The sequence below is a fragment of the Podarcis pityusensis genome (genome assembly GCF_964106645.2).
Source record: "Podarcis pityusensis genome assembly, chromosome: 2".
Classification (NCBI taxonomy): Eukaryota; Metazoa; Chordata; class Lepidosauria; order Squamata; family Lacertidae; genus Podarcis; species Podarcis pityusensis.
The window spans coordinates 76,634,358-76,647,833 of record NC_138029.1 but is presented as its reverse complement, the minus strand read 5'-3'; the positions used below and the strand labels follow the sequence as shown (position 1 = coordinate 76,647,833).

The 13,476-nt window shown below is 44.0% G+C and overlaps 1 protein-coding gene and 1 long non-coding RNA gene across 2 annotated transcripts; one reads left to right on the top strand and one right to left on the bottom strand.

Annotated features, from left to right (window-relative positions):
• Window positions 1-191: 191 nt before the first annotated feature.
• Window positions 192-13,442, bottom strand: GNL3 (G protein nucleolar 3). Its single transcript, XM_080995386.1, has 15 exons — window positions 13,311-13,442; window positions 10,757-10,815; window positions 10,237-10,374; window positions 9,382-9,492; window positions 8,440-8,523; window positions 7,927-8,062; window positions 6,367-6,470; window positions 5,418-5,559; window positions 4,122-4,209; window positions 3,235-3,409; window positions 2,308-2,450; window positions 1,759-1,895; window positions 1,065-1,255; window positions 491-572; window positions 192-397 (listed from the first exon to the last, which is right to left on the bottom strand). The coding sequence occupies exons 1-15, from the start codon at window positions 13,321-13,323 to the stop codon at window positions 327-329; spliced, it is 1,674 nt and encodes a 557-aa protein (XP_080851512.1). The 5' UTR covers window positions 13,324-13,442; the 3' UTR covers window positions 192-326.
• LOC308471422 lies at window positions 4,216-5,392 on the top strand. The gene is made up of 2 exons (XR_013982953.1): window positions 4,216-4,543; window positions 5,174-5,392. It is a non-coding gene; the product is annotated as an uncharacterized lncRNA (long non-coding RNA).
• Window positions 13,443-13,476: the final 34 nt, after the last annotated feature.

The following is a 13,476-nucleotide window of genomic DNA, read 5'->3' as shown; positions in this document are numbered from 1 at the left end:
TCAGCAAATAACCCTTTATCCTCAGCATGCCACTTACAGTGCTCTGCTTTAGTTCATTTATATATAACAGAGGCAAGGAAGGGCCTTTTCAGCTGACAAGTGGGACCCAAGTAAGTAAGAAAAATGGACAGGGTATAAGTAATAAATTATCATTATTATTCAATACGATTTATGAAGTTGAAAACAAAATCTTTTCTTTACTATTTTTACTGAATTATTTAATAGTCCTGTACAATATTCACATGGCCTGAACTTGAGGGGCTCCAAAAAGTCCTGGTATTGGTCCCAGAAATCAAGGCAGCACTCAAGTCCTTTTGATTTTCTCTTCACATATAATCTGTATTGAAGTCATATGCATCATCCAGGTCACCAGTCTTCTCTATTTTGAGTTGCTTACCTTCAGAAGGAGGGAAAAAATGTCAGTCTGAAATCATCTGCTTGCTCAAGGTGACATTAGCCTTTTGAAATTCATTAATCATAATAAATGTACCTGTAGGTAACTTCCCCAAGTCTGAATTTTTTGCTTTTAGCTCTTCAGAGGTTGTTTTGCCGCTTGCTGTTCTGTTGCTTTCCTGAAACAAGGTGACAGGAATGCAAAATGTCAACATGACAGCACTGACGGTAATTAAACATTTTTCAAAAAGCCAAAGGCACTGCATATTACAGTGGTACCTCTGGTTATGAACGCTTCTGGTTACAAGCTCTGCTAACCCAGAAGTAGCTGCTCCTGGTTGCAAACTTTGCCCCAGGATATGAACGGAAAACTCGCGCCTGAGGCGCGTGAACAGTGGGAGGCCCCATTAGCGAAAGTGCGCCTCAGGATAAGAACAGTTTCAGCTTAAGAACGGACCTCCAGAATGAATTAAGTTCGTAAGAAGAGGTACCACTGAATTTCCAAGAGGAAGCTATTTGCCTGTTTAGGCAACACACGCAAATTCAAAAATAACCTAGAAGTGTAGGTTGTATTGTCTTGACAGTGTAAGGACTGAGGCCAAGAATTCCACCCTCTCCACTCTCTGCTGACGACTCTCAAGGTATTATTAATCTTAGTCTCACAGATGTACCTCTTCAATATCACTTTCTATTTCATCCTCCTCTTCATCTTCTCCTTCGGTTAATTCCTCCTCATCTTCACTCGCTTCTATCTTCTCCAGGTCGACTACTTCCTCTGGCAGTTCACTCTCTTCTATTATGCCCTCCGTGAAGCCAAGAGATTGAAAGGCAATGCTGCTTGCCTCATTAGGATATTTGCTACCTGTAAAAGAAATGTCCATTAATGCTATATGGGCAGAACTCTTGAAAGTGCTTTCCCAAAGGACAAATACTCTGGTCCGATTTCTACCAAAACGGTTTCACGTTTTAAGTGAACTGTGCAGCAGAAAACATCAAAGGTGCAAGATGCTCAGTTCATTTTCCAGATTTAGCTATATGTATTTGTCAGCACAGCACACTCAGGAGCATTAAGTTTACATCTCTCGCTATAATCAAGATTCCATGGCACCTAAGACAGTGATGCCACTGTTTGTTTGGATCCACAGAACTCAGTGGCAGCCCCTAAAAACTGAGCCACCTCCCAACTGCATAGCTCTGGCCACTCATTTTAGAAGCTTGATAAGCTTCAAGAGATGGCTCTTAGGTGTATAAAATAATGCTGCCCACTAACGAACTAAGTGGCATAACATAGCAAAACAACAATTAACCAACTGCTCTGAAACCCACATCTTAAAGACACAAGATAATTTGGTACACCAGCATCACCTTTTATGGTACTTTTGTTATCTTCTTCCAGATCCTGAAGATTAAAAGCCTGTTGCGCTGCTGCTACAATTTCACGGGAAAGGTGTGGCGACAGAGTCCATGCTGGAGGAGGCCGTGAATAGTAACTCACTTTGGCCCTAAGAGAGGGGTGGGGAAGAAAATTGTTTACAAAGGATCTAAAAACCAGGAATTTGCCCTATTTATTTAGGAGAAGCAGAGGGCTGGAGAGCTGGCTTTACACTGTGTAAATTGCATGGGGCTGGCCAGCAGCACCAAGCACTCTGGTCCTGCCTCTCAGGAGTTAACATTTAACTGTACACCCCCAATTTCCCACCTTGTTTCTGGGGCTGTAGCTGACCCCCCCAAAAGGGGGGGGGAGGTGGCAACTAGCAGAGAGAAAGACACAAGTAGCAGCATTGCAGGGAAGTGCAGAAGTTGGGCAAGGAGGGGTGAGAGAGAGGTTCTCCTTCACCACACCATGTTCTTTTCAGCACAGCACCTACTTCTCAGCAGCAAATCTTTCATGCAGACAAATGAGAACATATTTACCCTGTCCAATCGTACAGAAATAGTTTGGCCGCACTTTCTGTATCAGCAAGACCTCCTTTCTTCAGCATTCCTCTCTTCTGAGCAAGCAGAGTTAAGAACTCCAGAGAGTTTCTGTAGTCTGGGATGTTGTAGTGCAGCATAATCTGAAACAATAAAAAGAGAGCCTCATATGTGTACACCAGATTCTCCAACATCACTTGTAAGCCCAAGCCTTTTAACGGCAAGAACAGCATTTTCTTGCTCCAGTTTACATATCTAGACCACGGCAGAAAGCAGAAGTGGGTCAGAACTCCTTAGGAAGCACCATTAAGCACAAAGCAAGATCAGAGTTGGATCTGATGTCTTCACTGTAACAGTAAGACATAACAAATATCCTCATTTCTCACTTGGCTAATAGATTGAATCTGTTCAATGATGGGGCATATAAAACTTGAAATTCATATTTTATAACGCAACCAAATTCTCAGTTGTGATCTGTTTAAACTTTTTAAAGATTGCACTTTTAAATAATTACAGTATGTGCTGGGACCTCACAGTGAAGAGCAGGTAAGGAATAAAGTAAACGAGCATTAACTTGTTGAATCTTATCTGATTTAATCTAAAGAGCCTGACATGATGGGCAAACATAGATGATTCTATCAGTGTGAACTTGATGCTACACAACTGCTACTGAACCTTGCCAGAAAGCAAACCAACAGCTATTTTATCAACACAATTAATAAAATAGATGGAGAACCTGTGGCACTTTGGGTGCTAGTGGATGTCAATTCCCATTAGTTCCAGCTAGCATGGCCAATGAACAGGGATGGTGGTAGTTTTAGTCCAACTACACCAGTAGGGCCACTGGTTCCCCATAAGTGCAACAAGTGTGCAAGCTAAACACACCCGAGGCCAATAAATTACTGGGAAACTATACAATAGCGTTACCTGCTGTTTGTTGCAATGCTTCAGAATAGCATCTACTGAACCAACTAAGTTTTCAGCATCAATGCCTGCAGTACTTCTCAGTGCCAAAGCAAGAGCAGAGCTGGAAGGCGCTGCAATGATACATGGACTATCTAACATCCTGATCTGTTTGTCGATGTGAACTATTTGTAGACACCTTTAAAAGAACACACACATAATGAGCATGGGGGGGGGGGTTATAGAAAAAACAAACTCCAGGAAATATTTGACAAATAAGCAAATCATAAAGCAGGAGTGGAAAAGGTGTGGCGCTCACAAACTCCTATCATTATCAGCCAGCAATGCTGAGGGATGATAGGAGTTGTAGTTCAGCATTGTCTGGAAAACCAAAGGTTCCCCATCCTTGCCATAAAGAATCAAAGCATTAGATCTGGGCTAGATGGGAGTCTTTCCAGAAAACAAAATGTTAAACACTGAAGACAGCACAAATCTGAACGTGTCAGGTTGCAATTACTGGGATATGCATGGTTATTCTCCACTATGTGCCCTTTTACTCTTGATTAAATTCCCATGATCTCTTCTGACAGCCCTGGTCCAAGGAAGTCAAAACAATAGGTCTAGTTTCACAACTAGCAAAGCTGACACAATTTAATTAAACATTTTATAGCACTCTGCTTAACAATAAGGAAGATTATATCCATTTGATTGCCAATTTGAAAATGGCTATGCGATGGGAAAACTGAAAATGAAGTATGTCATTGTTAGAATGGTTCCCACCCCATCCTAACAATACATCTCCCTAATGGGATCTCTTTTGTGTAAATGGAGAGAAGTCGAAACAAAGGAGGGATCTTAGTGAAGTTGAATGGCAATGCTTGAAAAACGTTGTACCACGAAAGCAAACTAACTTAGTGAGGCCTCTGACTGGTCCCACGTCGCAGGCATGCACCTCTTTCAGACTATTGATTACGCTGCTTTTCCCTGTGTTAGGAAAACCTGAAGGCCAAGATACAAAATAAAAACAAAGGTGCATTAGTAACCAAATTTGGCATGCTAGGTATTATCTGAAGAGAAAAGTTTTCATTTTCTTGGGAAAGAAATCTGCTTATGCTACCAGAGCAGCATTTGCCCAGCGGAGGTGGAACCCCAATCACATAACTTGCACTGCATCACAGCTCTTTTCTTCCCCATCTGTACGATTCACAATTTCCGTGAAGACATTGCTTAAGCTCTTTGTTCCCAGTGAAGTCTAAGTGTGTTCAGCCGCAGTTCCTTGCATGAATCCCTTGCCCTCTCTTCTACCAGTTTTCTCTGCACCCAACTTTGGATTGTAAGTATCTTGGGAAAAGATGACTGTTCATGCTGTTAGTACAAATAATTCTAAGAGCAACCTTCCTTTCCATTCATCAATCCCAGAAGAAATGGCCAGAGCAAGTGTGAGCCAGAACATTTCACACACACTCTCCCCCCCCCAAAAAAAAGTGCAGTTGGGAAGATTACATGTAAAGATGGCTCCTTCTCCTTCTTGGTGGAGTGAGTGTCAATAGATCTCTCCCACCCCCAAAATGAGATGTTTATTTAGGTGGGATTCCATCCCAAGTTCAAAACACACCCGGGAGTAGAAACGTCATCTTCAAGTTAAATTATCCTCCAGGAAGACTGCTTACTTGGGAGCAATATTGTGGTATATATTCAATCTCCACTTCGTTTTCTTTGCCCACCCTTGCAATATTGCTGAGGGAGCCATGAGGGCCATGGCATGCAGACCGCAAGAGAAATGTTTGTAGGTGGCACTGCCACCTTCTGATTTTTGGTGTTGATTTGTTCTCTAAAAATATTTCACCTATAGGCGTGTGAGATACACCCATTTTAAAGCTGCCTGCGGAGCAAGATCAGAGTTGGATCTGAAGTCTTCACAATAATGTAAGACAAAAGCATATATCCTCATTTCTCACTCCAGTGACAACAACAACAGTATGATCTCCAGGATCCTGGGCATGCACATGGTGTTTCGAGCTCATACTGGGGCTTTTCAAGCACATCAGTCCCACAGCACATCCCTGAAAGGCTACAGCTAAAGGTAGGGGGCCTTTTTTGAATTGCCACCATGTGATACCACATAGCCACTAAAACTGCTACAGTGCTCAGACAGATTATTACTGCAACCCAAGGAACTCCATGTAGACAAAAAATGGGGCACTTACCCACCACACCAACCTGAATAACTCTCTCTTTAGTTACACTGTGCTCTCGAAGGAGTTTTAGCAGGCACTCACTCCCAAAACATAAGCTGGATCTCGATAAATCAAGATATGCACTACGTCTTTTTGTGTGCTTCTTCTCTTGCTGTAGATTTAAATTAAGATGGGGTACGCCAGCATCAGAGGAAATGATTTCATAAGGCAATATGTTTAAAACAGGAACACATTTAAATAACGCAGATCCTGTGGGGGAAAATACCTTTTTCATACCACCCTTCATCCGAGGATCACTTTACAATATAAAAACACAGAAGCACACACCGCAGTAATAAACAAGAGCAATACCCCTCTAAGTTTAAAAGGCCACATAATTTTGTAGAGGCCTGGAAGAAGAGGAATGTTTTTGGCTGGGACCTAAAGATATGTAATGAAGGCGCCACGTGAACCTCCCTTGAAGAGAGCATTCCACAATCAGGGAGCCACTGCAGAAAAGGCCCGTTCTCGAGTTGCTGCCCACCAGACTTCTCATGGAGGGCAAACACAAATTTCTTTAATAATAATAATAATAATAATAATAATAAAAACAAAAGACAAAAGACCCACCAAAAACAATGGAGTTAAGCTATCCACAACTAATCAAAATCCAGGGCAGTGGGAGCACCATTCCCACACTGATGTATTAATGGGAGCATGTTTGTTGCGGGAAAAGAACAGCCCCAGCGCATGTAAATCTGCATCCACACAGAATTCCCCCACTCACGTCAAGAACACCTATAGGCTAAAGAGTCTCGACCAAGCATACACATACAGGTAAATATACTGTTGCAACCTGTTAGAATGGAGTGAATGCAGTTTTGTATTAGGAATTTCACTCTCTCTCTCTTGCCCCCATAACATTCCATGCAAGCAACACATAGTCCAGCACTGTCGAAAAGAGGGCGGCTGCTCTTACCACAGTTTTGTCTTTTTGCTGCATCGCAGACTTAAAGGCAACGGTTGGCAGTTCCTGGTTTAAATAATCCAGCCATTTCTCCAAGTTCTCTTTCGGTATTAGGTCTGAAAGATAACATCACCACAAACCCCAATGTGCAAAAATTAGGCAGTGATCACATTGCTGATGATAAAATGGTTTCAAGGAAAGGCAGCTGCGCTAAGTCTGTTCAGTGGATTTGTTAGGTACTGATGCAATGGATGAAGCATATTCCAACCCATGAAAACATGCCACAAGATACTTTGCAAATTCAAAGATGACTGTATCCTATCCCCTTTAGATGTGAGGAACTGCTTTATTTCCCTTGGTTTAGAGGAAAATCCAAATGCTAAAAAAAAACCCAACTCTTTGCTAGATGGCTTTTTTTTTTTTGTCTCCAGCAAAGTACAATAAAATAAATATATTCAAACTACTAGATTAAGATTTTGCATGGTACACCTCATTTACCTCTGGCAAGTATTGAGGTATGTATCTTTATCTGCCTCATGCAACTGCCCAGCTGAATCTTAAATAAATGGTAATAATAGGAATATATATAACAAGTTCACTAAAAGCCTTTTAATTAGTCATACCTTGGAAGTTGAACGGAATCCGTTCCAGAAGTCCGTTCGACTTCCAAAATGTTCAGAAACCAAAGCAAGGCTTCTGATTGGCTGCAGGAAGCTCCTGCAGCCAACTGGAAACCCCATCGGACATTTGGGTTCGAAAGAACATTCGCAAACCGGAACACTCACTTCCGGGTTTGCGGCGATTGGGATCCAAGACGTCTGAGTACCAAGGTGTTCAGGATCCAAGGCACGACTGTATTGATTCTATTGTTGTTTTTGGCAGTTCACACAAAGTAGAAGAGATGGACACCATAAGACGCTGTTCCCTGCAATACAGGGTTGCTAGCTGATGGGGAAAAAAATAGTCACCCCCCATTTACGCATGTTTAATTCATATGCGACTGTGCATACGCACGGCCCAGGAAACCTGGAAGTTGGGGGAGAGACCTGAAGAGCCTCAGCAAAGCCCCTCTTTGGGCTGCAGGGAAGGTCTCTTTGAGAACCACAGTGGAGCATTGCTGAGGCTCCCAGCTAACAGCTGACATGTGGGAAAATGGCTGCTGTGGCTGCTGCTAAAACTACCCTATTGCAACCGGAACAGTGAGCTCAGAGTTGGATCTGACAGTCTTCAGAGGTACATCAGTATCATTTTGTATCTTCCTCATAGCTCACATCCCACTGGAATGTTATTTAACTGGTAGACTGTACAAGTCCGCTAGGTAGTGAAACTTGGATGCTTGGATTTAAGTCAATCCCACCCTATTGATGCCAGATGAAAAGTATCTTGATACCAAACAAAAGCCATTGCTTGCAATATAGCTTATTATTAAACACAGGACATACTTTTAAGTAAACACAAACATTTACTTCCATTCGTAGGCATCACACATTATAATGAAACCACTAATCATTTGGGCTTAACTAAACTAATACGTATTTGTAGGATTAAAAAAAAAAGGTTATTTCCACTTACCAATTTTATTTAAAACCAGTAGTATTTTTTTCTCTCCTTCCATCTGACTAACAAGTTGCTCCACCTGTGGGCACCTGCTGCCTAGAGGGTCTCTAGCATCTAAGACTTCCAGCACTACGTCAGAAGCTTCAATCACCTAAACAGCAACAGGGGAAAGGTGCACATTCCAGAGTCAAAATCTGCACAGAAATGTTGTCACCATGTGCATTTGTAAGGAGTAGTTAAGATAAGGGCACTTTCTCTACTATAACCAAATCTTAACATCTGTTTGAAAGCAGCCATCTCATTATTTTTAGAAGCGTACAAAACCAATGACATCTTTCTTTGCGATGGTCAAAATACAAAGAGAGAAACACAACCATTTTCAAAACCAGTTGGGACAACTTGGAAAACAGGGCAGTGCTGGTGTCCCCAGTAAAAGAGATGTCACACAGCTGAAATGAAGGCGTTAGGTCCCCTGGATGGTAAATGGCCACAGTGAAAGAGTTTTTCACATGACTGTAAAAAAATTACCTTTTTAAGCTCCTTGCAAAAGAATTTCTGTGACTTTTTCTCTGACTGCCGGTTTGCCTTTGCTTTTTGTTTAGCGGCTGATTTCTAAGATAAAGTAGATACAGGAATCTAACATCACTTAGAACCGAAAAACTGATCATCAGGACTTCAATCTTTTAAAGCAACAAGAACACAAAATTTCATGACAATTACAGCACTGGTCCAAATATAAGCTGCACCCGCAAATAAGCCACACCTTTAAAATTGACAATACCTGGGCTGCTTGGGGGGGGGGGGAGACACCGCTTTGCCGGCGGCGGGCAGGCAGCACACCATTGCCCTGCACTCCCAGGCTGTTTCCTGGTGGGGGCAGAGCCCACCATTTGCTGGCAGCGTAAGGTCATGAATATAACTTTAACTTTTCACGGTCAGATTTTTTTTGGGGGGGGGGGGGGAATGGTGCAGCTTATATTCAGGCCAATATGGTAAGTGCTCTGTGCAAGTATTTGGAAGAGACTCCTTTCAGCCCTACAAAACATCATAATTGGAATGGGGGGGGGGGAATTAAAATTTATAAATAAATAAATTAAATCCCCAAGGATTAGCCTACATTTCGGGGAAACATTCAGTTGGATCTGTCTGAATAAAACTAACTTCTGCTCATGCAATAGGACTTCTCTTTCCTTCCCTCCTCCTGAGGCCTCCCCCATCTACTCTGTATCAAAGCATACCATGTAGGGTGTGCTTGTGATGGCACACAACTGGAAGGCTCTGGATGGATTTGGCATCTGGCCATTTTAGGCAAGTGGAGGGAAATGTTTCCAAACTGGAAAGCAAGGGAACTGCAGAAGCCTCAACTGGCACAGATGTTTGGCACAGTATTGGGATGCCATTATTCCCAAATGTCACAAATGAATTTTTTCATGTTCCGTGGAGTACTTCTGATCTAAGTGAAATGCGTACCTTTTCAGAAAGCTTTACTTTAGCAGCATCCTTTTTATTAGCTTCTTGTTTGCGTTTCTTTTCTAGCCCCTTTTGCCGATCAAGCTTCTGTTGTTTCTTTAGCTCTTCACGCTGCTCGCATGCACAAACACAAAGGCACCAAGTTATATGCAGGATCTCCTACTGAATTCAGAAAAGCACCACAGCTACCCAGAATTCGACTGTGTTTTGTGTTGCAAATACCACCTTATAACCTTGAAAATGAAGCATATTAATAAAGGACAGCAGGAGAACACCATGTCAGTGCTGAACCAGTTGCTAAGTTCCACTTTCCTTCTGCTTGAGAGTTTGTGAAGTCACATAGAAGCAAATGCCGAAGTGTTTCAACACTTTGTGCTGAAACTGCAGCAGAAATGCCAGTGCTGTAGCCCAGGTTAATTACTTAAATTAGAATATTAACCACAAATGTTGCTGAACTGACTAATTAAACACAGTAAGAAATCAAAGCCAGCAAGTACTATGTAGGTCAGAAGTGGGGAATCTGTTTTAGCCCAACCTCTGCACGGTGTCTTCGTACAGTAGGATAGTTCATACAGATACCTCTCTTTATCCTCTGCCCAGAAAAGAGAGGCATTCTCAGAGTTCAAGGACGCATCCCACCCAGGCAAAAACACTAGGGGTGTGAAAGAGGGCTTGTCAGGGAAGTGGCCTGGGACGTTTTCCAAGAACTGGACAGAGAGGCCTGGAGGCCAGTATTTGTCCCCTGGACCCAAGGCTCTTCATCCTGTTACAGGTGAACCACTGACTGCTGAAAGTCAACAGTGATGCACCACAGAGTTCCATGACAATATGCCATGAATATGCAAGTTGTTTTACCCTTTGTTTCCTTTGTTCTGCTTCCCGAAGAACCTGCTCCTTGAAAGGTGCTGCATTGGGAACTCCGAGATCTTTCTTTGGCTTTTTGTGCCCATGTTTCTTGGCTTCCTTCCGGACTTTTCTGTTGTGTTCTCGCACCTGTAACCAACAATGGACAGATTTTGCTAGTAAAAGATGCTAAAGTTTGTTCACTGTAGCTGTTCACCCATATAGATTCTTCATTACACTGTGATCTGTGTTTTGTATACAGGTAACTCACAACTTACATGCATTTAGCTTTATACAATTGGTTAATGATAGTAATAATAATAATAATAATAATAATATGGGCAGGCGCTCAGGAAAAAGACTCCTGCAGCCAACCAGAAGCTGCGTCGCACATTCGGGTTCCAAAGAACGTTTGCAAACGGAAACACTCACTTCCGGGGCTGCGGCGTTCAGGAGCCAAAACGTTCAACTCGCAAGGCGTTTGAGATTCAAGGTACGACTGTAGTAGATTGCACACTGCTGAGTGACTTACCTTTTTCTGTATTTTAAACCGTTTGTGGCAGGTCATACGCTTGCTAGCTTTCTTCAACTCTGAAATATAAAAAGTCCAAAGGTAAATAAATGTCTGCAGATCCAAGCCAACAATAACGGGTTAAATGAATGCCGCAACCTTCTCCACCACAAATATGATCCGAAACACTATAAAATATACACAATACAGTATAAAATCATACCACTTATAGACAGCAGGTGGAGGCTTACATTTCTAACACCACCCTCCCAAAAAATCATTCCGAATATGAAACCAGCATACCAGGCAAAGGGCTGTTCCTTCCTGGTATGCAATTCTATCCACAAGTTTTGTTTTTAACGTGGAAGTGCATTCAGAAGTGGCATCTCCACCTGCAGCCTTAAGTATATACTCAGTGTTCTGTGCTGCATGTGTAGCACAGCCTTAGATTGAACTACAGGAGCAGAAATTAAAGACTTCAGCCTCCATTGCCATATCCATCACATCCTCAGAAACTGCTTTGTCATGACCCAACACTACCAGTATTGATTCAACCCTATGCCAATCTCTATAGTGTTCAATGAGACATGCTTTCTAAGGCAGGCATAGGCAAACTCCGGCCCTCCAGATGTTTGGGACTACAATTCCCACCATCCCTACCTAACAAGACCAGTGGTCAGGGATGATGGGAATTGTAGTCCCAAAAATCTGGAGGGCCGGAGTTTGTCTGTGCATGTTCTAGGCATAGGAAGCTTCCAAAGAAATAGTGTACAATCAGGTGTGCCAGGCCGGGGGGGGGGGGGGCGGGAGGCCCGGAGGTCTTTTACTAATGGAAAAATAATTAATATAATATAATCATACAATGAAATGAGTCAGTACATGTGCAGAAGAGCAGAGACACCTGCCTAATAGCGTCAGCCTTCCTCAACTTTGGGTCCCTAGATATTGTTGAACTACAAATGCCAACATCCCTGACCGACTGCCATGCTGGCTGGACATGATGGAAGTTATAATCTAACAACATCTGCAGACCCAAGCCTGGGAAAGGCTGATATACCTGCAGGCCAACAAAAGGGTCCTCCACCTCTGGAATTTACCTCCATTTACCTCCTGGAAGCTGTGTTTATGGCTACAGCCTTTGCTGCGCATGTTTACTCAGATGCTAAGTTTGGTTGATTTCATTGGGAGTTAAAGTGTGCAAAGGACTGCAGGCTAAACATACACTGAAGTAAAAGCAGGAAAGGTGTTTGGATGGTACATGCCCAAGATTTTGAAATCCTTGCATGGGAAGGTTTTGTCCTTCACTATTCAGCTTCTTGCTGTTGAGAACCTTTCCGGGTTTACAAGCATACATTTTAAACAGCCGGAAGTCTTCGCCAAAAGTGGAAAGACAGATAAGCCCTCCCTCCCTTACAGATTAAGAGCAAAGACAGACGGACAAGTTCATCTTCAGTAGCAGCCACAATTTGCCATGTCTTTAGGATTGTTACAAGGAAACCCTATAGCCTCCAAATGTTGCGGCCTTCAACTCCCATTAGCTCCAACCAGCGTAAGTAGGCCAAAAATTCTCTGAAGAACCCCCTTTCTGCTGAGTAGTAATCCAAAGAGCACAAGCAAGGGCTCACCCACAGATACTAAATGAGACATCAGTTGCCCCCTTCTGCCCAGTCTTGCCCAAACACCTGAGGGGTTGTGGGTGCTCTATATAGGGGAGCATCAACAGTCCGTTTTGAGAGGGCAAAACTGAGCAGTGAGTGAGGCTTCAGACGGCGAAAAGGACACGGAAAGATTGGGAGCCAGAGGAAAAAACACCGGGAGACCAAAACATAACAAGAAAAACGGGCCCGTGGACTGGAGAAAGGTGGAAAAACGGCCCGAGGAGCGAGGTGGGAAGCATACTAAGAAGAAGCAAGGGAACAGCCAAGGGGCTCCTCTTCACGTTACTTGACCTTTTAATGGAAGGCCAAAAGCGGGTTAGGGGTTTGCAGAGGCCCGAGCAAGAGGATGGGTGCATCAGTGCTTTTTAAAAAAAATGTTTAGGGGCACTCTTATCCTCCTACTCATATTGAAATACTGGCTCTCAATGAGGCCAAACTCAGATTCACAAAATGTTCAGGGGTCTGCGTCCCCCCCCCCGAAAAAAACCACTGGGCGCAGTTCTCAAATCCCGCTGGCGAGTTTCGCCGCGCGAGCACGTGGCCTGTCACTGTAGGCGGAGATGGCGGGGGGCTGGATGGACCTTTGGCCTGATCCAGGCAGGCCTGTTCTGAGTTAGGAAAGCTAAGTTCCTGAGTTAGACCCTGAAGCGCCTCTCCAATACAGGAAGCACCTCGCGTCCTGAGACCCCCGAAGCCGCGGCCGAAGAGCCCAGGCCACTTTCCCGCCTCCATGGAGGCCGCGATTCGCAAGACGGGCTGCAAAGAAGTGGCCCGCCAAGGCGCACGTTGGCCTGGCCGCCCACGGGAGAGGCTGCGAGGCGACCTTTCCACCTCCAGCCCGAAGCCCTTGAGCAGCGGCAGAAGCAGCAGCAGCCGACCCTCTCCCCTCGGCCCGCCCTCTCCCCAGCAGCGCTTACTGGGTCGCCTCATGGCTGCCGCGCAGGAGCTGCTCCTCGCTCGTCTCCTTCCTCCGCCTCGTCTGCTCGGCGCTCCACGTGGAAAGGAGGAAAACCCGAGGCTCGGCCGTAAAGCGCCGCCCGCTCTTTCCCCCCTCCTCCCTGTCGCGCTCCCGGCCTGCGCTTG